Raw genomic sequence first — 21,721 nt, 5'->3', positions numbered from 1 at the left:
TGGAATAAAAGGCATGCATATTTTAAGGGCTCTCACAATATAGCACAATATAGATTAGCAGAAATCTGTCATCACTTACACTTACTCTAAGTGGTGAATAGGCTGGAGAGTATGGAGAGTAAGCCCTTGCTCAAGCTATGGGAATTAATGTATCTCCTTCCTGTCCATAGGAAAACTTGAATCCCTTAGTAGTTCTGAATTTATTTAAGCAAATCCCAGCGGAAGATGTCCCTCTTCTTCTGATGAACCCAGAAGCTGGAAAACCCTCCGATTTGATTCTCACGCGACTGTTAGTGCCCCCCTTGTGCATCAGACCCTCCGTCGTGAGTGATTTGAAGTCTGGCACCAATGAAGATGATCTGACAATGAAATTGACAGAAATCATTTTCCTAAATGATGTCATTAAAAAGGTCAGTGCTTCCCATTAGCATATCTCTATGCAAACACTTGTGAGCAAGAAAGTCAAGATGATGAGGCTCGTTTCTGTTCTCTCTCTGCTCCTTTTTAGCATCGGATATCAGGAGCCAAGACCCAGATGATCATGGAAGACTGGGACTTCTTGCAGCTGCAGTGTGCCCTCTACATCAACAGCGAGCTCTCAGGCATCCCCCTCAACATGGCGCCCAAGAAATGGACCCGGGGTTTTGTCCAGCGCCTGAAGGGAAAACAGGGTATGTTGCCAACAAAATGTGCAGGAGGCAGTTGACTGCCTTTGCTTGCGTGCGTGCTTGCTTATTTTCAAATGCATGTCCAGCTTATCTAATTGGGGATCACAGACTTTCCTTGTGCCATGGAGACCTGTGACACATTTTTATTTATTTAGGTCGATTTAGAGGCAACCTCTCAGGAAAGAGGGTGGATTTTTCTGGCAGAACTGTCATCTCACCTGACCCCAACCTCCGGATTGATGAGGTAGCTGTGCCAGTTCATGTGGCCAAAATTCTAACTTTTCCTGAGAAAGTAAGTACCATTCAGCTGCTTGATTCTGTCTTTCGAATCCAGTCCTTTACATTATAGTTTAAGATGCCAAACAACAAACAGTGGAAAATCCCCTGTAGTCCCCCTCAATGCACAATTTGGCATGTGTTAGTATAGGTATCTTTCCTATTTGTTTCATGTTTTACATATGCATCGCTATATGTAGTACAAGCAGAACTGTGTATGTACTCACAGATATATTAAATGTACTGTTCTGCAACTTCTTTCCCAAGTACTATCATCTTTAACATCTTTCTATGTTGCTTCATACCTCATGTTTTAGAGGAGCTAAATGATAAACACCACACACAGTTAATTTTCTTGGGATGGATTTTTATTTATTTTTTAAGTGAAAGAATTTTTTATATACACTAGAGGCCCAGTGCATGAAAATTCATATACTGGAGTGGGGGTCCTTCAGCCCGGCCTGTCCCCTCTCACAGTCCGGGAGCCCTCAGGGGGCGGGAAGCGACCTGGAGATTGGGGAAGGCGACACCCCCATCACACCTCTGCTGCTGCCACTCCCAGCAGTGCAAGCCTCGCCGGCCCTGGTTACCTGAGCCTCGGGCCGGCCCTGGGCGGCTGGGCAGCCACCATCTGAGGCTTGCCTGTGCCTTGGGCTGGCCCTAGAGGGCTGGGGGGCTGAGGGGACTGGGTGCTGCCATCTTTGAGGGCGGGGCAGTCAATTAGCATATTCCCTCCTTATTGGATATGGGTGCCGCCATCTTTTGTGATGGTGTGAGGGTCAATTTGCATATTCCTGCTTTATTAGATATGATATATTTTTATTGATTTCAGAGAGGTCAAGAGAGAGATACATCGTTGTTGAGAGGGAATCATTAATTGGCTGCCTCCTGCACACCCCTCCACTAGGGACCGAGCCCACAACCTGGGTTTGTGCCCTTGACCAAAATCGAACCCAGGACCCTTTAGTCTGCAGGCCAATGCTCTATCTACCGAGCAAAACTGGCCAGGGCGGGATGAATTTTTATTTTTAAAACCTTAGAATCACTGAGTCAAGGCTTTGAGTATTTTAAGGCTATTGATGCATAACCAGAAAGGCTGCACCACTCTACCTCAGTGCACACTCACCGTGAGTGTAAAATACACGGTACCCTTTTTTCAACTGACGTGTACAGGCCTAATATCAGGAGGCTATTAATTGGCTTTGCCTTTGAGATTCATAATTGGCCAGATCATAGACGGTTCTGGTAAAACTTATAGGAAGTGTCCTCAGTTGAGTTTCTGATGATTCAAAGTTTCCTACTCTGAGATGGGTGTTCCAGGAGACTGTAGTCCTACAGGTTGTAGGACAGTGTTGCAGACCAGGGCCTCTGTGCTAGTGTCACCATTTTGAAACCTTAGAAGCCCATGGTAAATCATGGCAGATGAAGTGGCCACCTTTTTGAAGATCACAGTATGTGCTGGAATGTTCCTACAGATCAGTCCAGCCACGCTCTTTTCCGATGGGGATACCAAAGGCGAGTGAAGGACTTGGCTGTGTCATCCATGAGTGAGTGACCAAGTTTGGACTAGAACCTGTGCTCCTGTATGCCAGTCCATTGTCATTACACACATGACCCTAGGCAGCAGGATGCACAGGGCACTGCCGTTCTCCCTCCTAGAACCACACAAAGAAAGTGAATTGAGGCACAATTCAGTGCATTGAATAACTAGTAGAAGTATAGGAACTATAATCTAATAGCATCTCTTTGTGGTCCTGCAGGTAAACAAAGCAAACATTAACTTTTTGAGGAAACTGGTTCAAAATGGACCTGAAGTTCACCCAGGAGCCAATTTCATTCAGCAGAGACACACGCAGATGAAAAGGTAACGCTTTCCCAGTCTGGCTGGGTGTATCTCATGACCACGGTCACTGTTGCCATGGTTAGCCACAGAATGCAGTCCTGAGTACAGTTTTGGGGTATTTAGCATGTGGAAAGTATGTGTTTAAATTGCAGTGAATCTAGGTATACCATTTTCCCCATTTAGTGATTGAATATACGTGAAGTGTTCATTTCTTTCTTAGCATTTAGAGATCCTGGACCTAGGTGGACAAAGCACATCGGGAGAAATGAACCTGTGTCTTATGATCAGCTTTTCATAGTTTAATTGATGCCTCGGGGGGCACCTTAGAGTGAAGAAATATGATCATTTTAGAATTTGAATTCTGATATGAACGGGGAGAAACTTGCTGAGGAGACCTTGCTCTCACATATCATGTGTATTATTGTGTGCGCAGGTTTTTGAAATACGGAAATAGGGAAAAGATGGCTCAGGAGCTCAAGTACGGGGACATTGTGGAGAGACACCTCATAGACGGGGATGTGGTGCTGTTCAACCGGCAGCCCTCGCTGCACAAGCTGAGCATCATGGCACACCTGGTGAGTGTGCAGTTCTGGTCTTATTTTCTGTGGAGTGGAAATATGCTATAAACAATGCTAAATTCCAAACTTCTAAAATTAAAATTGCCAGTAATCTCTGATTTTCATAACCTGCTTTTCCTTTTCTCTCACTTTTTAATTTGAGGGAAACTTAAATTTCAAGCTTTTCTTCAATGTTTTTAATATTTATAATGTAACATTCATACACTTAAACAGAGAGGAACTAATTGAAAATTAGTGTGAAAGTGACTAGCATGATTTCACTTGCAAACTAAAATATATACATATATATGTGCACAAACTTATGTAAAATAGATATGATAAAAAAAAATTGACTTTTGATTTAACTTAGCATATTAACTAAGAAACTAAAATGCTTAAAATATTTTTCTTTGCAGTAGTCCTCCAACTAAGACCCTAAACCATATTTTTTTGGTGATTCCGTTTTGCAAAAGCAGCAGTTTCTTTTTCTGGAAATTTAAAATGGAAATGAGGTGCAACTTTAATTTGTTAAATATTCATTAATTCTCCCATCTTCAAAGCCATTGAACCATGAGCATTTGTAAACAGTGTTTAAACAAGCTCTGAAAGTCGGGTTTTTCTGGATTCCATTTTTCAGTAGTTTGTGAATATATTGCCTAACAGTGAAATACCAAAGCAGCAGTTTATGATTTATGAGGATATGATTATGGGATCTAGGGGAAACAGAAGCCTTCCTTTTCTAGAAGCTTCTGCTTATCTTTGGAACATTTTTTTAAAAGAAATTTTTAAATATTCAAAGAATACTATTGTGAACTCTCATATTCCCATCCTCTTTATTCAGTTTTATTGATTTGGCCTCACTTGTATATCTTCCTCTTTTCTTTGATGAACCCAGATGCCATGTCTTTTTCCATGTGTTTTCAGTTTACTGTGTAAGGCACACATAGTAACCACAGTGCCATTGTCACACCTCACAAAACGAACAGTCACTCTTTATTTGTCAGTGTCTAGTGCCCAGTTCACAGTCAGATTCCCTAAACAAACTAAAAACTTGCAGCTAGTTTGTTCGGATCAGGATGCAGAGTCTGCATATTACATTTGGATGATACATATCTAAAGTCTCTGTTGATCTGGAACAATCCTCCCTCCTTTTTTAAGTTGTCATGTCATTGTTGAAAAAACCATGTTATTTGTCTTAGAGAATGTCCCATGCTCTCAGTTTGTATAGGTATGGAGTTAAGTGTTTCTTCATTCTTCCTTGTATTTCTGTAAACTGGAAATTAGCTCCCACGACGTGATCAGATGCAGGTTCAACTTTTTGACAAGAATGACTGTGGGGGGTGCCGGCTACTTTCAAGAGGGCTTATTTGAAGAGGCACATGTTATCTGAATGTCCCATTCTTTTTTTCTTTTTCTTTTTTTTTCAATATATTTTATTGATTTTTTACAGAGAGGAAGGGAGAGAGATAGAGAGTTAGAAACATCGATGAGAGAGAAACATCGATCAGCTGCCTCCAGCACATCTCCCACAGGGAGATGTGCCCGCAACCCAGGTACATGCCCTTGACCGGAATCGAACCTGGGACCTTTCAGTCCGTAGGCCGACGCTCTATCCACTGAGCCAAACCGGCTTCGGCTCTTTTTTTTTTTTTTTTAATATATTTTATTGATTTTTTACAGAGAGGAAGGGAGAGGGATAGAGAGTTAGAAACATCGATCAGCTGCCTCCTGCAAACCCCCTACTGGGGATGTGCCCACAACCAAGGTGCATGCCCTTGACCGGAATCGAACCTGGGACCCTTGAGTCCACAGGCCGAGGCTCTATCCACTGAGCCAAACCGGTTAGGGCCCATTCTTACTTAAGCTGAAAAGTATAAGGATTCATCTGATGTCTTTTTTTTTAAAAAAAAAAAATATATATATATATTTTTTTTTTTTTAAATATATTTTATTGATTTTTTACAGAGAGGAAGGGAGAGAGATAGAGTTAGAAACATCGATGAGAGAGAAACATCGATCAGCTGCCTCCTGCACATCTCCCACTGGGGATGTGCCCGCAACCCAGGTACATGCCCTTGACCGGAATCGAACCTGGGACCTTTCAGTCTGCAAGCCGACGCTCTATCCACTGAGCCAAACCGGTTTCGGCATCTGATGTCTTCTTTAAAAGGCTCCTCATCAACCTTTCTGCTAATAGTTTTGTTCATTTATGATCATTGCCTACATTATTTCATTAGGGCTGCCAAATGGTGAAATTAATCACTTATTTCACATTTACTACAAAGGATTCTTGAACTAAAAAAGTAGAGCTATCTGCTTGTCTAGAAATACAATTCATAAAGGAAAAGCAGCCTAAATACCTAATTCTTTTTCCTTTATTGTCAGTTTGGGAAGTAAAAAGTTGGTGCTCAGTTACTTCCCATTCGGTTGTTTTAGATTCTTTATTTGCTTATTTTGGATTTCTCTTCCTTCATTGTCATTATAAACTCATCAGTTTATGTAGTCTGTGTGTTTTAATTAACTGCCATAAATTTTACTGATATCAAACTGTGATGTCATGGGCCGGGGGCCTTCATGTGGCTCCAGTGCTGGTGTTTGCCTCCAGCGGTAAAACAAGTTCCCACATTGGCCATGGTGAGTGAGTCCACAGTTGAGTGAGTCACTTGAGAGAACACACTAGAGATTTATTTTCTTAATCTACATTTTCCGGTTTTCCATAAAGCCATCCTCCTATATAATAAAGAGCTAATATGCTAATTAGACTGAACAGCAGAACGACCATCCAGAAGACCTTCCAGACGAAGCCAGGGCTGCAAGGGCCTAGTCCTTTGCACGAATTTCGTGCATCGGGCCTCTGGTTTTTTAATAACTAAGAAGATTCTGGATCAGTGACTAAGCCCTCCTCTTGTTTTGTGTTCCACAGGCCAGGGTCAAGCCCCATCGGACCTTCAGATTTAACGAGTGTGTGTGTACACCCTACAATGCGGATTTTGATGGCGATGAGATGAATCTTCATCTTCCACAAACAGAAGAAGCTAAAGCAGAGGCCCTTGTTCTAATGGGGGTACGTAGAGTGGGGTGGCCCAGCTTACAGCTCCATGAGGGTAGGAAAAGGGATCGGGCCCTGTTGGGAAACACCTTCTAGTGTGTGAGTTGGTGTCTGTGATAGGGGCTTATTGGGGGGAGTTGATGTTTCCTGACCTATAATGTTGGTTCCTGAGAGAAAATGGATATGTGAGCACCATTTATGAAAAGATGAGAGAGCGTAGCAATCAGCTGTTGGGTATCATGGGAAAAGATGGTTCTGCATACATGGATTTTCTAGTAGCTAAAGATTCTTTAAGCACCAATATATTGTATTGAACATTCTGAATGGAACCTTCCCAAAATGTAACAATACTTCTTTGTCTTCTGGAGGGCACACTAAACAGTCGTTTTTGTAATGACTCGTATCACCATTTTATTATTAACGGGTAAGGAGTGCCCATTGGGTGCCAGGGAAGGCCAGTGATGAGTGAGGCCGGTGCCTGGTCCTGAGGAGTCACAGTTGGGCTCTAACTATTGCGCTGTGTGTGCTGTTCGCTCCTGAACCTGCCAGAGCACGTGGTCCAGGTGCCTGCTGGGTAGGCTCTTCCCTCCTAAACTGAATGGTCCTACCTGTTGGGTTTTCAGAACTTAGGTCTTTCTTTTTTCTAGTATCCTAGTTTTCTGTATTATGAACTGATGTATCTTGTAGTCTTAAGTGTTCTTAAGTAAAGGCGATTAGGTTCTGCAAGCAGATCTATTAAATATTAAAGTCCGTGTGGATTTGGTAGGACAGCAAGCAGGGGCTACATTCGTAGCCTTTGCTAGAGTTCTTCATGGCAGGAGTTGACATATCTTTTTGTGTTTTTTAAAATATGTTTTTTATTGATTTTTAGAGAGAGGGGAAGGGAGAGGGATAGATAGAGAGGTAGGAACATCAATGAGAGATAAACATCATTGATTGGCTGCCTCCTGCATGCCCCCTACTGGGGATCAAACCTGCAAACCCAGGCATGTGCCCTGACTGGGAATCGATCCAGCTCAACCATTCAGCCACTCTAGCTAGATGATATATCTTTTCTAATAAATGAAATATTTAATTTATCAGATATTGTTTATACATGTTTAAATTATCCTTTGGAGAATTAAATAATTTTGAGAAATTTATGTGCTAAAATAGACTGAAGTCTTCAACTTTTTTGAAACATTGATTCTTATTTATTCAAACATTTTAGCAAAGTAATGGAAGTTATTTAAATAAGGTAGAGTTTCTACACAACACAGCTTTCTTTATTTCCACCTCTTTAATCAGTTTGTTCCTTATCCATGAATATAGATGGTTGTTGTCATGGTTAAATAGCCTTTCTTTTCCTTTTTTCTGCTTAACGTACTATAAATACCAACTTGCTGTAGAGTCCTCGTGATTGATCATAATGGCTTTACAGCATTTCACCACGTTAGCACACCATGACTCATCTTCCCTCTGGTGTTAAAAATTTAAGGTGCTTTTCTTGTTTTGTTTTGAGAGTTAGACCCTCAAGGGTCATCTTTGTGCATTTAGAGTCTTCTTTTGAATTATTTCTCTGGACTCCTCGGCCTATTAAAAAGATTTAGTTGATGCTGATTGAGCACTACTGTGTGCCAAGCACTCTTCTAGGAACATAGCAGTGAGTGGCGAAGTCAAGTTCTTGCTTTCCTTCCTATTTGAATGGGGAGAGATACAGAATAACAAATATAAAATGTCAGATGGTTATAAGTTCTAGGAAGAAAAGGATCAGGCAGGGTAAGGATGAAAGAGCATGAAGGGGGTCTGTTTTAGGATAGTCTGGGAGGACCACTAGAACAGTAACATGAACCAGGTTCTGAAAGAAGTGGAAGAATGATCAGTGGGTCTGTCAGAGAAAGAATAATTCAAGCAGAAGAGCAGCAGCTGCAAAGGTACAATCACACTTGGGGAAACAAGAACATGGCCTGTTTTCTCCTGTGCCTCAGTGTCTGTAGCAATGGTGATGAGGGCTGTGTTGGGAACTGGTGGTTGATAACGAGAGGACAAGATGGTTGATGGGTGCGTGGTTGGTGGAGGATGGGTAGCCGTGAATGAGTTCTTGTTCTGCGCTCCTATAGTCAAAGGGTGAATAGGTCAGTACAGTCATTCTTCCTGACTGGCACTCTCATTTCTAGGAACCTCTCCAGAGGAAGTAATGAGACTTGCAAATTATTTGCAATCACAGAACACAAGCAGTGCCCAGAAAAGAAATTGGTTTTGTTAAATTGTGTCACATCCATACAATGAAACCCTTTGTGTTCTCTTAAAAATGATGACATTTTTGTATACATAGTTGTATACATAGTTGTTTGATAAGTAGTTGCCTATATGTTTGTAAAAATGTTTATAGCAAAAAGTTGGAGCCGAAACCAGTTTGGCTCAGTGGATGGAGCATTGGCCTGTGGACTCAAGGGTCCCAGGTTCGATTCCGGTCAAGGGCATATACCTGGGTTGCGGGCACATCCCCAGTGGGAGATGTGCAGGAGGCAGCTGATCAATGTTTCTCTCTCATCAATGTTTCTAGCTCTCTATCTCTCTCCCTTCCGCTCTGTAAAAAAATCAATAAAATATATTAAAAAAAAAAAAAAGTTGGAAGGGTTATATGCTAAGTCTTAAAACAGTAGATGCTTTTGCTTGGCAGTTCGACACATTGAGTTTTGATGTTTTTATGGTCTATGTTTTTAGATTTTTTAATAATGGATATAACTTATTTTTATAATTAAAAAGTAATGTTGCCAAAACCGGTTTGGCTCGGTGGATAGAGTGTCAGCCTGCGGACTCAAGGGTCCCAGGTTCAATTCCGGTCAAGGGCATGTACCTGGGTTGTGGGCACATCCCCAGTGGGAGATGTGCAGGAGGCAGCTGATCGATGTTTCTCTCTCATCGATGTTTCTAACTCTCTCTTTTTTTTTTTTTGTTTTTTTTTGTTTTTAACCCTAACCCTAACCCTATCTAACTCTCTATCTCTCTCCCTTCCTCTCTGTAAAATTCAATAAAATATATATTAAAAAAAAAAGTAATGTTACTAGTGATAATAGTTATCAGCCTGCAGCCAGTTAGACTTTGCCATTGACTTTGCTATTATAGATATTTTTGTTAGACATTTTGTTATAACAACATATTTCATTGGTTAAAAATGAAATAACTAAAACGCAGGCTTCAAGAATATTGGGTGGAAGAATCCATAATTACTATTTGGACAAATCCCTCAGTTTCTATGAGAAAGTTGTCTACTGCAGCAGTCGCTAGCCTTTTGGACCTCACGGATCACCAGTGGTCCGTGGACTACCGGTTGGCGACTGCTGATCTACTGCACTGACTCAGCAGTCCTATCTCCTGGAGCAGGTGGGGCTTTAGCTTAAATGTGGCCCAAATTGCCCAGGAAACTTCTCCAAAATGTGCACATATGGGCTTGCGCAACCTACTCCCACCCAGACCACTTGCTGTCCTCCCCAGAGAAATTCTCTTAACCAGAAGTGAGCAGCTGTCTCCTGCCCCCGTGCGGATCACTGCTCTGGGTAGTGGCTCAAAAGAAGGCAGGCAAGGTCTCTCTGCCTTGGAGGGCCTTTCACTGTGGGTGAGGAGGCCCAGAATGCCTGCAAGTCCGCATCAAGAGTTGAGCAGTGCACTCTGACCCAGAACCTTCTATATACCTACCCATTTGTTGGACAACAGCTTCCTTTTTTGCTCAATGTGGCACTCATTGAATTTTAGTTAAATCTTGTTACTGAATTGTTTGTTGATAGAACTTTTTGTCTCAAGAGAAATTGAACAGTTTGCCATCATTGTGAAGAAGTGTGGAATTGATTCACTTCAAAGATGACACAGTACTACTCATTCGTAGAAGTGAATTTCTTTGGAGAAGTGCATTTATTAAAAACAATAAAGTCTTAGATGGCAGAGTTCTTTACAGGAATCTGAAACAACTTAACTCGGTGTTTTACTAATTTAGTGCTGATAGGAACCTCTGAGGTCTGCCTTGTTGGTATTTCTTCTCTCTGCTCTACAGATGAGGAACTGGAAATTAGTGACAAAGCTGGGATTAAGGCCCCTGGCTTTGATTTCTCAGCCTTGGCATGCAGATCTTTGGACTGCATCATGCCTCCAAGGATGGCTAACCTACTGTATCCATTTTTTCCTTCAGACTAAAGCAAATCTTGTAACTCCAAGGAATGGAGAACCACTAATTGCTGCTATTCAGGATTTTCTAACAGGTGGGTTTGTGAAATTCACTTAAAAGGAGACTGTGGAACAATGGTTCTCATTCACAATGGTTTTATATGAGAACTTGCAAAGCTATTTAATTGCCTGTGTTTCAGTCTGTTGTTTGTTTACTAAGTTTAACTGTGAACTTATTTTTGAGATATTTTGTATTGGTTGATTGTTCATTGAATCAACAAGCATTTGTTGAGCTCCTGCATAGACCAAACATGTTTCTAAGCCCTGGGGATACAGCAGTGAGTAAATCAAACTCCTTTTACTCCTGGAGCCTAAATTCTAGCTGGAGGGGGAGAGCCAGTAAGCAGCTGTATGTTTTGTCACTTTTTAAGTAATAGTCCATATTTATTTATTTATTTATTTATTTATTTATTAAATATATGTTTTATTGATTTTTTACAGAGAGGGAGGGAGAGAGACAGAGAGTTAGAAACATCAATGAGAGAGAAACATCGATCAGCTGCCTCCTGCACATCTCCCACTGGGGATATGCCCGCAACCCAGGCACATGCCCTTGACCGGAATCGAACCTGGGACCCTTCAGTCCGCAGGCCGACGCTCTATCCACCGAGCCAAACCGGTTTCGGCCATATTTATTTTTAATATATTTTTATTGATTTCAGAGAGGAAGGGAGAGGGAGAGAGAGATAAAAACATCAGTAGGAGATGCTGGTAGGAATCTCAACTTTAAAATTGAAATGTGATTTTCTCACAGTTTCATTCCTTTATGTGTGTGTGTGTGTGTGTTTAACACTTTTAGGTGCCTATCTCCTTACTCTTAAGGACACTTTCTTTGACCGAGCCAAGGCATGCCAAATCATTGCTTCAATACTGGTGGGCAAGGATGAGAAAATTAAAGTTCGCCTCCCGCCTCCTACAATATTAAAGGTTTGTGCAGGAGCTGTGTGTGTATTACACAGGTGTATGTATGTGTGTGTGTGTGTGTGTGTGTGTGTGTGTATGTACACAGGTGTATGTATGTGTGTGTGTGTGTGTGTGTGTGTCCATCCCCATATGTCCATATGGATGTACCCGTGCCGGTGCTGGGTTTGCATGTGATCGCTGTAGTCTTGTCTTATTTACATGAAAGGTGGTCCAGACCAGGCTTGGCCAGTTGATGCTCTGCCTTCCTTTCCTCCTCCAGCCTGTCACCCTGTGGACAGGAAAGCAGATCTTCAGTGTCATCCTCAGACCTAGTGATGACAATCCAGTGAGGGCCAACCTTCGAACCAAGGGCAAGCAGTACTGTGGCAAAGGAGAAGACCTCTGTGTCAATGATTCCTGTGAGTTAAAGCAAACGGGGGGGGGGGGGGGGGGGGGGGGTCAGAAAAGTAAATGCAGTGTTTCTCTAAGGTCTTAGCCTGAGGCAGGAAATTTGTTCTTCAGGGAAATGTAGCTGATGATTCTCCTTTCAGATGTGATTTTCTTGTTTTTTTTTAATATGTTTTTACTGATTTCAGAGAGGAAGGGAGAGGGGGAGAGAGAGAGAGAGAGAGAAACTTCAGTGATGAGAGAGAATCATTGATTGGCTGCCTCCTGCATACTCCTCACTGGGGATCGAGCCCGCAACCTGGGCATGTGCCCTACTGGGAATTGAACCGTGACCTCCTGGTTTACAGGTCAGTGCTCAACCACTGAGCCACACTGGCCGGGCTCAGATGTGATTTTCTATTTCTCTAAGGTAGAGATCCTAAGGTATTTCTCTAAGGTAGACACATGGGCCAGTGATTAGAATGTTTTTCACCACGTGCATTTTGTCTTGACTGGTTTCTGCCTTTTTTTTTTTTTTTTAAATATATTTTATTGATTTTTTACAGAGAGGAAGGGAGAGAGACAGAGAGTTAGAAACATCGATGAGAGAGAAACATCGATCAGCTGCCTCCTGCACATCTCCTACTGGAGATGTGCCCGCAACCCAGGTACATGCCCCTGACCGGAATCGAACCTGGGACCCTTTAGTCCGCAAGCCGACGCTCTATCCACTGAGCCAAACCGGTTTCGTCTGCCTTTTTTTTTTTAATTGTTTTATTGCTTAAAGTATTACAAAGGGTATTACATATGTCTTCTTTTTTCCCCTGCCCTTGACAATCCCCTGGCTCTACCCCCAGTGTCTTATATCCATTGGTTATGCTTGTATGCATGCATACAAGTCCTTTGGTTGATCTCTTACGCCCCGCTCCTGCCCCCCCACCCTCCCCTTTTTGTCTTAATTAAATTTATTGAGCTGACATTGAGCTGTCATTTAATGCAATTTCTTTTATTCTGCCTCTTGTTTTTTTGAGTTGTTTTTTTTTTGTTTTTTTCATCAACCAGAGTCTCATTACTTAAGCCATCTAATTTCTTATTTTATGTCCAAAAAATGTGTTCATTGACACTAAAAGTATGACTAAAACGTATAACAAAAAAATACGAAGTGTTTTCCCTGCCTCACCTGGTTAGTGAATATTCTGATAACGTGAGGAACAAATGTTAACAGTGAGATTTATTTAAGTGCAAGCCAACTGAGTCATGTAGACGAATGCAGCTCAAAGTTTGGTCTACAGACCAGTGCCATCGAGCCAGTTTTTCCTTTCTGGCATGAGCTCCTTAGTTTATCTTAGGCTGCTAACAAGAATGGGCTTTGTGCCCTGACCAGTTTGGCTCAGTGGATAAAGCGTCGGCCTGCGGACTGAAGGGTCCTAGGTTCGATTCCAGTCAAGGTCATGTACCTTGGTTGCGGGCACATCCCCAGTAGTGGGTGTGCAGGAGGCAACTGATTGATGTTTCTCTCTTATTGATGTTTCTCTCTCATTGATATTTCTAACTCTCTATCCCTCTCCCTTCCTCTCTGTAAAAATCAATAAAATATATTAAAAATAAAAAAGAATGGGCTTTGTAGCAAGGCCTTGTGACAGGAAATGGATCTATAGGGCTCTGTGGAGTCTCTCTGAAGGTCAAGGTTTCTGCTGTCTTGTAATGAAGGTGAAATGTTTTGTAGAGCATTGGTTTTTCTCAGATTTAAAATCATTACTTTGAAAATATGCTCCCAGGATTTTTAGATATTTTGGCTTGTTGTTTTATTTTGGTTTTTATTATTTTTTAAAGCATCATGGTATTTATTTATTTATTTATTTATTTATTTATTTATTTATTTATTTTAATCCTCACCCGAAGATATTTTTTCATTGATTTTGTTTAGAGAGTAGAATGGATGGGGAGAGACACAGAGAGAAACATTGATGTTAGAGAGACACATTGATTGGTTGCCCCCTCCCCCCCCCCCCCCCCCCCAGGGCTGGGGATCGAGCCTGCCATTTAATGCAATTTCTTTTATTCTGCCTCTTTTGTTTATTGGGTATGTACCCTTGACCCGAATCAAACCTGGGACCCTTCAGTCTGTGGGCCGACGCTCTATCCACTGAGCAAAACCAGCTAGGGCTAGCTTGATGTTTTAGATTGTGTTTTGTTTATTTCTAGATGAGAATTTCACTTCTTATGGTTACATAAGCTCTTCACAATGGTGCCCCTGTTAGTTTCCAATATCTTAGACCTGTGGTTGGCAAACTGCGGCCCCTTGAGTGTGGCTCTTCCACAAAATACCACGTGCGGGCGCACACATACAGTGCGATTGAAACTTCGTGGCCACGCTCAAGGGGCCAAAGAGCCGCGTGTGGCTCGCGAGCCGCAGTTTGCCGACCACTGTCTTAGACGAACAACACAGTGCTCTACACTTTGGTTAAAAGAACTTTGCTATACACGATGTCATTGATGCCCAAAATATCCCCGTGACATAGAGATGGCAAGTGCTTGATGTTGTCTTTCACAGTTCACAGATGAAGAGAATGAGGGCTAACTAGTACATTTCAGAGTTAGGACTATAAGGTAACTAATTGGGCCTTTAATGCTTCTTAAAAGACACTAGATTCCTCTTTTTGAGGAGAATTTCCATTTGATCTGCTTTAACTTTAAATATGGAAACAAGTTTTCTCAACTACCTCCAATGCTTTTTGGAATGAAGAAAGGTGTATTAATTTCCTGTTTAAATGTATAGTCACTGTTATCCTTGCAGATGTCACTATCCAGAACAGTGAGCTGATGAGTGGCAGCATGGACAAAGGAACACTGGGATCAGGATCCAAGAACAATATTTTTTACATTTTGCTGCGAGACTGGGGACAGAATGAAGCTGCTGATGCCATGTCAAGGCTTGCCAGGCTGGCTCCTGTCTACCTCTGTGAGTATCTCAGCATCCTCGTTTTAATGCCATATTTTCTGGGTCTTAGGGGTTTCTTCTGCTATTGTTTCATCCCCCTTCTTACCCCACACACATATACATATCTATTCCAAGCTAAACATTATGCTTTCCTCAGTGAAATGAGTGTGATACTAATTGGGCTGCAAATTTGCGTTGCTTTTCAGTCTCATCTCAAATCTATAAGGGCTCCCTGTTGCCTACCAGGTAGGATTGTGTTACATAAAGAGCCTTTTGTGGGCTGCTTCCAAGGTTCCTGTGCACTCACTGTACCCTCTGGGCCTTCCATGATTCAGCCCTACCAGATTTCTCAGTATTTCCCTCCTACCCTGGCACTGTTCTATTTCCTGTGTTTGCTCATGTTTTGAGCTTGCCATGAGTCAGGATATCTTTACTGCCCCCAAACATCTTTAGTCTACTCTTAACTTGATTGATTCATTGGCTGGGTATAGAATTGTCAATTGAAAATTATTTAACCTTAGAATTCTGAGGATATTGCTTTATTCTGTTCTAGCTGCCAGCATTGCTATTAAAGTGTATTTCCATTCTTATACCCAAATTTTTGTATTGCATTGTCTTTTTATCCTGGAAACTTTAAGAATCCTCTCTTTGGTTTTGGCATTCTGAAAGTTCACAATGGTACAACTTTGGTATGGGTATTTTATCATTCATTGTGCTGAGCACTCTGTAAATTCTCTTAATCTACAATTATTTGTCCTTCAGTTCTGGAAATTTGTATTACTGGAGGCCCGATGCATGAAATTTGTGCAAGGGGCTCAGCCCTCACAGCCCTGGCTTCATCCAGAAGGTCATCTGGAAGGATGTCCAGAAGGTCGTTCAGCTGTCCGGTCTAATTAGCATATTACACTTTATTATTATAGATTTTTCTGATAATATTCTCTCCTTTACTTCCTCGTTCTTTCTTTTTGGCATTTCTATTAATTGCCTACTAGAGCTCCTGGATTGACTCTCTCTCTGATTTAATCTTCTTTTCCTTGTTTATGTTTTGTTTCTGATTTCATATAATCTTTTAACAATCCTATTGATTTAAACATATTTTTCACTATCATATTATTTAATTTCCAACCTCTGTTTTTATCCTCAGGTAGTTCTTTCCTTTTTCTTTTTTTTTTCTTTTTTTTAAATATGTTTTTATTGATTTTTTTTGTTTGTTTTTTGTTTTTTTAGAGAGAGAGAAAGGGAGAGAAATAGAGAGATAGGAACATTGATGAGAGAGAAACATCATTGATTAGCTACCTCCTGCATGCCTCCTACTGGGGATCGAGACCACAACCCTGGCATGTACCCTGGCATATGCCCTGACCAGGAATCGAACCAGTGGCCTCTTAATTCCTGGACTGATGCTCAACCACTGAGCTATACTGGCCAGGCTCCTTTTTTCTTAAGGCTTCCTTTTCTTTTTTTTTTAATCCTCACTTGAGGATATTTTTTCCATTGCTTTTTAGAGAGAGTGGAACGGAGAGGGAGAGACAGAGAGAAACACCGATGTGAGAGAGAAACATCAATTGATTGCCTCTGGCATGTCCCCAACCAGGGCCAGGAGCCTGCAACCAAGGAACGGGCCCTTGACCAGACTCGAACCCGGGACCCTTCAATCTGCAGACTGATGCTCTATCCATTGAGCCAAACAGGCTAGGGCAAGGCTTCCTATTCTTGCTCCCCAGATATATCCTCTCTATCACTGTGAGAGAAAATTACTCAGTTTTATTTTATTTGCTCCCTAAATATTCTTTTAGTTTCTTTTTTCTGTGTGTTTGTTGTCCTGTCTTTCATGGTAATGAGGTTCCTCAAATATCTGGTTCCCTGGCTGTCATTCATACTTTATGAGTGAGGCACAAAACCACTGATTGGAAATGGAGCTGGTTGGCTGGTAGATCTCTCAGTTTATCAGTTGAGCTGGAAACCAGCTTTTTGGTTGAGGAACTGCCCAGTATCCCTATTAGTCATGTTTTCCTCCAGAGAGACTTGGTTTCTCCAGGGACGTCTTTCAATCTGAACCTCCTTCCCTAGGATGGAGACCTGGCTGCTGGGATTCTGGGAGCTGGACAGGGAAAGGGGCTAAGGAACCTTCGTCGTGGAATATGAAGACCTTTCCTCAGTGTTGGTCATCCCCACCTGTCTACACCTTGTATTTCCCAACCCAGACTCTCTCTACTTGCATTTTTTTGGGTAGTAAACTCCCATCTTCCACAGGGACAAGGCCCTGGGCCTGTTTTATGTGCAGACTTGACACTGGGTTTCTCTGTTTACAACACATATACCAGCTCTAGCATCTGCAGGGCCTGGTGATCTAGTTTCTGAGCCTTTCCATTGGTCCTCATTTCCATAAGCCACTTGTAGGCATCTTACTCCCGACCTCTCATCTGCTCACTGTCTACATCTATTGGGGCTAGGGTGATTGATGGTGCATAGTTCTGTCAAGGTGGGGTTTACATTTGTTTCTTGCTCTCTGTGTTTTGGGATGGTTTCTGAAAAAAGAAACCAGTATTTGGGGGCGTGGGCAAAATCTAAGTCCCTACGATGCTATCCGAGAACCAGAAGTCAGAGGGCACTTTCCCTAGGCAGGTGGGACATGCCATGCTCCCCACTCGAGAGAAGTGAGTCTTAGTCCAGATTGTGTCCTCCCTAGGGACTGATACAGTAAGCTTTTTGTTTGCTTCTTTGATACAGTAAGTTTTAATGTAATTTAATTATGACAGATTCTCTGAAGGTATAAACTTGTTTCCACATAGTAGTTTGACTAACATCCATCTCTTAACCCTCTCTTCTTGCTTTACCTATCAACTATTCCACAGCAAACCGTGGATTCTCAATTGGGATTGGTGACGTCACACCTGGTCAAGGGCTGCTAAAGGCCAAGAATGAGTTGCTGAACGCTGGCTACAAAAAATGTGATGAGTACATCGAAGCCCTAAACACGGGCAAGCTGCAGCAGCAGCCTGGCTGCACTGCGGAGGAGACGCTGGAGGTGAGTCTGGCTCTTCGGGCGATCAGTTCCGTCTCTTTGTGCTCCTGGGATGTGCTGTCAGCCATAGAGAGAAGGTAGCAGAGGGGAGAAGGTAGTAGAGGGGAGAGGGAAGCAGAGGCAGTGACTCAGCCTCATCTTGGCCCTGTGCTGCTTGTGTGTGTTCAATGAGGGTAGAGCCTTCAGTCAGGCCACTTAATCCTGCTCAGCTGTCACATTCTAGGTGGTGAAGACACAGCCCTGTCTGTTCATTTGGCTACCCGGGCTGCTTGTGTTCAGACATCACACTTGGCCCTTCTGGAGCTGGTAAAGTGCTTCTGCCCTGTTCCCCACATTTTTCGCCTAGAGCAGGGGTTCTCAACCTGTGGGTTGCGACCCCTTTGGCGGTCCAACGACCCTTTCACAGGGGTCGCCTAATACCATCCTGCATATCAGATATTTACATAACGATTCATAGCAGTAGCAACATTACAGTTATGAAGTAGCAATGAAAATAATTTTATGGTTGGGTCACAACATGATGAACTGTATTTAAAGGGCCGGAAGGTTGAGAACCACTGGCCTAGAGGCTGGCACTGCCACTGTTTAAATGGATGGTCTTTGAAAGAGACTTGGGTATAGAAGATGGAAAATTATATCAAGAGTCATGTACCAGAGTGCTGCCCCTCTGCCTGCCCCCCTTGGAAACTAGGATAGCTGAGAACAGGACCAGCACATGTCAGAGTCAGAATCGCAGCCATCCTTTGAGAGCCCTACGTGTTCTCTGAAGCAGCCTGGTCAGCAGTCTGTCTCAGCGGGGTTTGCCTGGCTCTCCAGAGGAAAGGCTCTTTAAGCAGTAAGTTTTCTGATGAAGTGAATTTTTAAAGCAGGGCTGTGTGAGGTAGTCACCCTTACTATTACTACCTCAGTCTTAAGCTCACTTAAGTCTTAAAGAGGGAGTAGTGGGGAGAAATGGAAGGTTCTCATCTAGAGAATTGAGGCCGCAGCAGCACTCACTTTTACTGGAACCGTGACCCTAAGTGACTCAGCCTCCTGAGTTGGGAGTTGAGGAAGGACAGTGTGGATGAGCTGGAGGACTAGAGCATTCCTGGAGAGTCACCTCATCGCACGGTTCACTGTGGGAGTTCAAATGTGTTCTTGGCAAGAAAAACTAGACACATTTTATAAATAGTACAGGCATTGTCTTCCACTGTGCACATTTCCTCAGGCATGTGTGTGCATAGCGATAGACTTGCTGATATGTGTCGTGTGGTTCTGTGCACACAGCCACGCGCATTCTCCTTACTGCCAATGAAAGGGTTGCTCGGGGTTTTGTTACTAATCATCCTTACCTAACACACTGATTTGGAACCTTGTGGAAGCTGTTGGTCTGTACATATAGGGCATCCTGGTCTTCCAAGGCTCTGAAACCTCTATCTTTTGGAAATCTGACATCTTAAATTTTTTCAAATTTCCTTAAATTGTACATTTGTAATCAGCAGAGCCAGTGAGGGTGACTCCCACACCTCCCTTTCTCCCACCAGGCTCTGATCCTGAAGGAGCTGTCGGTGATCCGAGACCATGCGGGCAGCGCCTGCCTCCGGGAGCTGGACAAGAGCAACAGTCCCCTCACCATGGCTCTGTGCGGCTCCAAAGGTGAGTGCTCTGGCCATTGCCATCATTGTGTTGTCCATATGGACTGGCTGGTTCTGTTCTGGAAAATGTAGGAATCATAACTTCAAACAGACCTTTTGTTTATAAAGGCATATCTTTTTAAATCAGATTCACTCATATGTTGTTTTTAAAAACAAAAAGAAATCAATTGTATTTTCGATCCACAGTTGGGAATCCACGTATGTGAGGGCTGACTTCAGGTACGTGTGGATTTTTGACTGCAGGCAGCTGATGCCCCTCACCCTCACGTTATTCAGGGATCAGCTGTATATAGAAAAAGAACTATTTGCATTTTGAGGAGTTTAATATTCTAGAGGAACTTCTTGGTAATGTGTGTGGGTTTCTGAGTTTGAGGATGTTTTGAGCAACTTTAAAACAACTTTTAAAAAATAATATATATAGTATTTAGTGATGAAGCAAAATGCTTTTAATTTCACACCTACCCAGGACCTTAAAACATTAGATTTCATGATACTGTGCGCAAATTCAAAACCTCCATGCTTCCTCTATTTCTGAAAATATTTTACAGATAAAGTTCAAAGTCTTTAACTTTGCTGCCTTTCACCCCAGTATTCTACTTTTTGCTCCTTGCACTTGCCCCACCCTTTCCCATCCCTGTGTCTTTGCTTCCCACCCCCCCTGCCCCCACTTTGGAATTCCTCCCCCATCCGTTTTAAGTCTGAGTTGTCATGTCCTCCAGAAGTCTAACCTGGCTGCTCTTGAAGAGGCACCTGAAGTCTTGCCTCCAACCCAGACGTGCCCGCTGCTCCCGAGCGCCTGTAGCCCTCGCCCGGCCTCCCCTGTTCCTGAGCTCCCCCCTAGGCTGTGACCTTACTGTGGGGAAGGGGCTGGGCTGCACTGCTTCGTGTTTTATTTCAAGGATCTGCTCGCACTTCAGTTAGTGTTATTTCAGTAATGATGTTACATTCCTGACCTGCTTCCCCAGGTTCCTTCATTAACATATCACAGATGATTGCCTGTGTGGGACAGCAAGCCATCAGTGGCTCCCGGGTGCCAGATGGCTTTGAAAACAGGTCCTTGCCTCACTTTGAAAAACACTCAAAGGTAAGCAGTGGAGGGTCAGGCAGAACTTTAAGGACAACCATCTGTAGTGCAGAAAAGAGTAACTGAAGCTCTGCAGCTGCCAACCAACATACAAGTGGCGTACAAGGGCGGGCCCTGCTCAGGGTCCTTATTGCCTCTTTAACCCAACCAACTCGCGTAGAAGGAGCCTTGTTAACTCAGAACTGTAACACGTGGACAATGCCCCCTTTGAAGTTTCTCTCCGAGGAGGAGGCTTTCAGGTTCCCATCCAGCTTAAGTAATCAAAATGAATATATATATATATATATGTTCAATCTGTTTGCTTATTTGGGGGAGATTTACATAAAAGTATAAGGATTTTTAAATAGTATAAACCACACTAAAACCGACCAAGAAATTTCAGGTTCTCTCTCTGGAATTCTCAAACTCAGCTCTTAAATGTCTTCTGAATTCTATTAGCCTGTGGTTTGGGCGCTAATGTAAGCAGAGAGAGGCAAACCTGTGCTGAGGTTCTGGGATTCAGGGGCAGCAGCTGTTAAACCTGTAGTTCCAAAACTTAAAGAAGACTTGGTCCCTCAGTAAATTCTGGGTGTGGAGTCCAACAGCTCCTGCCGCTTGGAACTGCAGTATTTCTGTTCAGCCCTCCTAGGCAGACAGCACTGCTGTCCTGAGATGTATGGAGTCTCTGCACCAGGTAGCCCCAGGAACAATGCAGGTCCTCTGCCCCAGGTCAGAATTCACCAGAGGTCAGGCAGATAAGTGATCGCTGGAATGGCACCTGCCTGTGTGTGTCAGGCTCAGAGTTGTAGGGCAGCTGACTAATTGGGAGGAGAGGCCAGGGCATCCAGACTTCTCGGCCCCTGGGCCAGTGCTAGATTAGACTTCGGGAAGTCTGCTTGCCTAGAAATGTCTCTGAGTCCACCAGCTGCCCCTTAAACACCATAAGGAAGTGGGAGATTGGTCTGTTCATCTCAGTTGTCCTCTAAGGAACATAGACCTATCCAGACCAAAGGCTATTTGGCCATTTCACATGGTGTTTTACACACGTGTGTATTTTAACAGTGTCACTGAAATACATTGTGTATGTCATAGTCACCCATTCAAAGTGTACAGCTCAGTGACTTAGTAAGTATATTCACATAATTGTGTGATCACCCCCATCATCTAATTTTAGG

The 21,721-nt window shown here is 42.8% G+C and overlaps 1 protein-coding gene across 5 annotated transcripts in view; it reads left to right on the top strand.

Annotated features, from left to right (window-relative positions):
- POLR3A (RNA polymerase III subunit A) overlaps positions 1 to 21,721 on the top strand; it is a 66,212-nt gene that overhangs the window by 10,089 nt on the left and 34,402 nt on the right. For all 5 annotated transcript variants that reach the window (XR_004972251.1, XR_004972252.1, XM_036337237.1 and 2 more), the window contains exons 6-18: positions 171 to 410; positions 509 to 671; positions 824 to 960; positions 2,705 to 2,808; positions 3,221 to 3,362; positions 6,268 to 6,408; positions 10,559 to 10,628; positions 11,393 to 11,520; positions 11,777 to 11,915; positions 14,681 to 14,845; positions 17,680 to 17,852; positions 19,373 to 19,484; positions 20,449 to 20,567. Coding sequence is in view for 3 of the 5 variants with exons in the window: in XM_036337237.1 (XP_036193130.1) it covers positions 171 to 410; positions 509 to 671; positions 824 to 960; positions 2,705 to 2,808; positions 3,221 to 3,362; positions 6,268 to 6,408; positions 10,559 to 10,628; positions 11,393 to 11,520; positions 11,777 to 11,915; positions 14,681 to 14,845; positions 17,680 to 17,852; positions 19,373 to 19,484; positions 20,449 to 20,567 (1,833 nt within the window). In the remaining 2 variants the exon portion in view is untranslated. The remainder of the gene's footprint in view (positions 1 to 170; positions 411 to 508; positions 672 to 823; positions 961 to 2,704; positions 2,809 to 3,220; positions 3,363 to 6,267; positions 6,409 to 10,558; positions 10,629 to 11,392; positions 11,521 to 11,776; positions 11,916 to 14,680; positions 14,846 to 17,679; positions 17,853 to 19,372; positions 19,485 to 20,448; positions 20,568 to 21,721) is intronic.

Source organism: Myotis myotis, unplaced genomic scaffold (assembly GCF_014108235.1).
Source record: "Myotis myotis isolate mMyoMyo1 unplaced genomic scaffold, mMyoMyo1.p scaffold_m19_p_15, whole genome shotgun sequence".
In the NCBI taxonomy this organism is placed as follows: domain Eukaryota; kingdom Metazoa; phylum Chordata; class Mammalia; order Chiroptera; family Vespertilionidae; genus Myotis; species Myotis myotis.
Note: the sequence above shows the minus strand (reverse complement) of the source record. Positions and strands in the feature narration are given on the sequence as shown.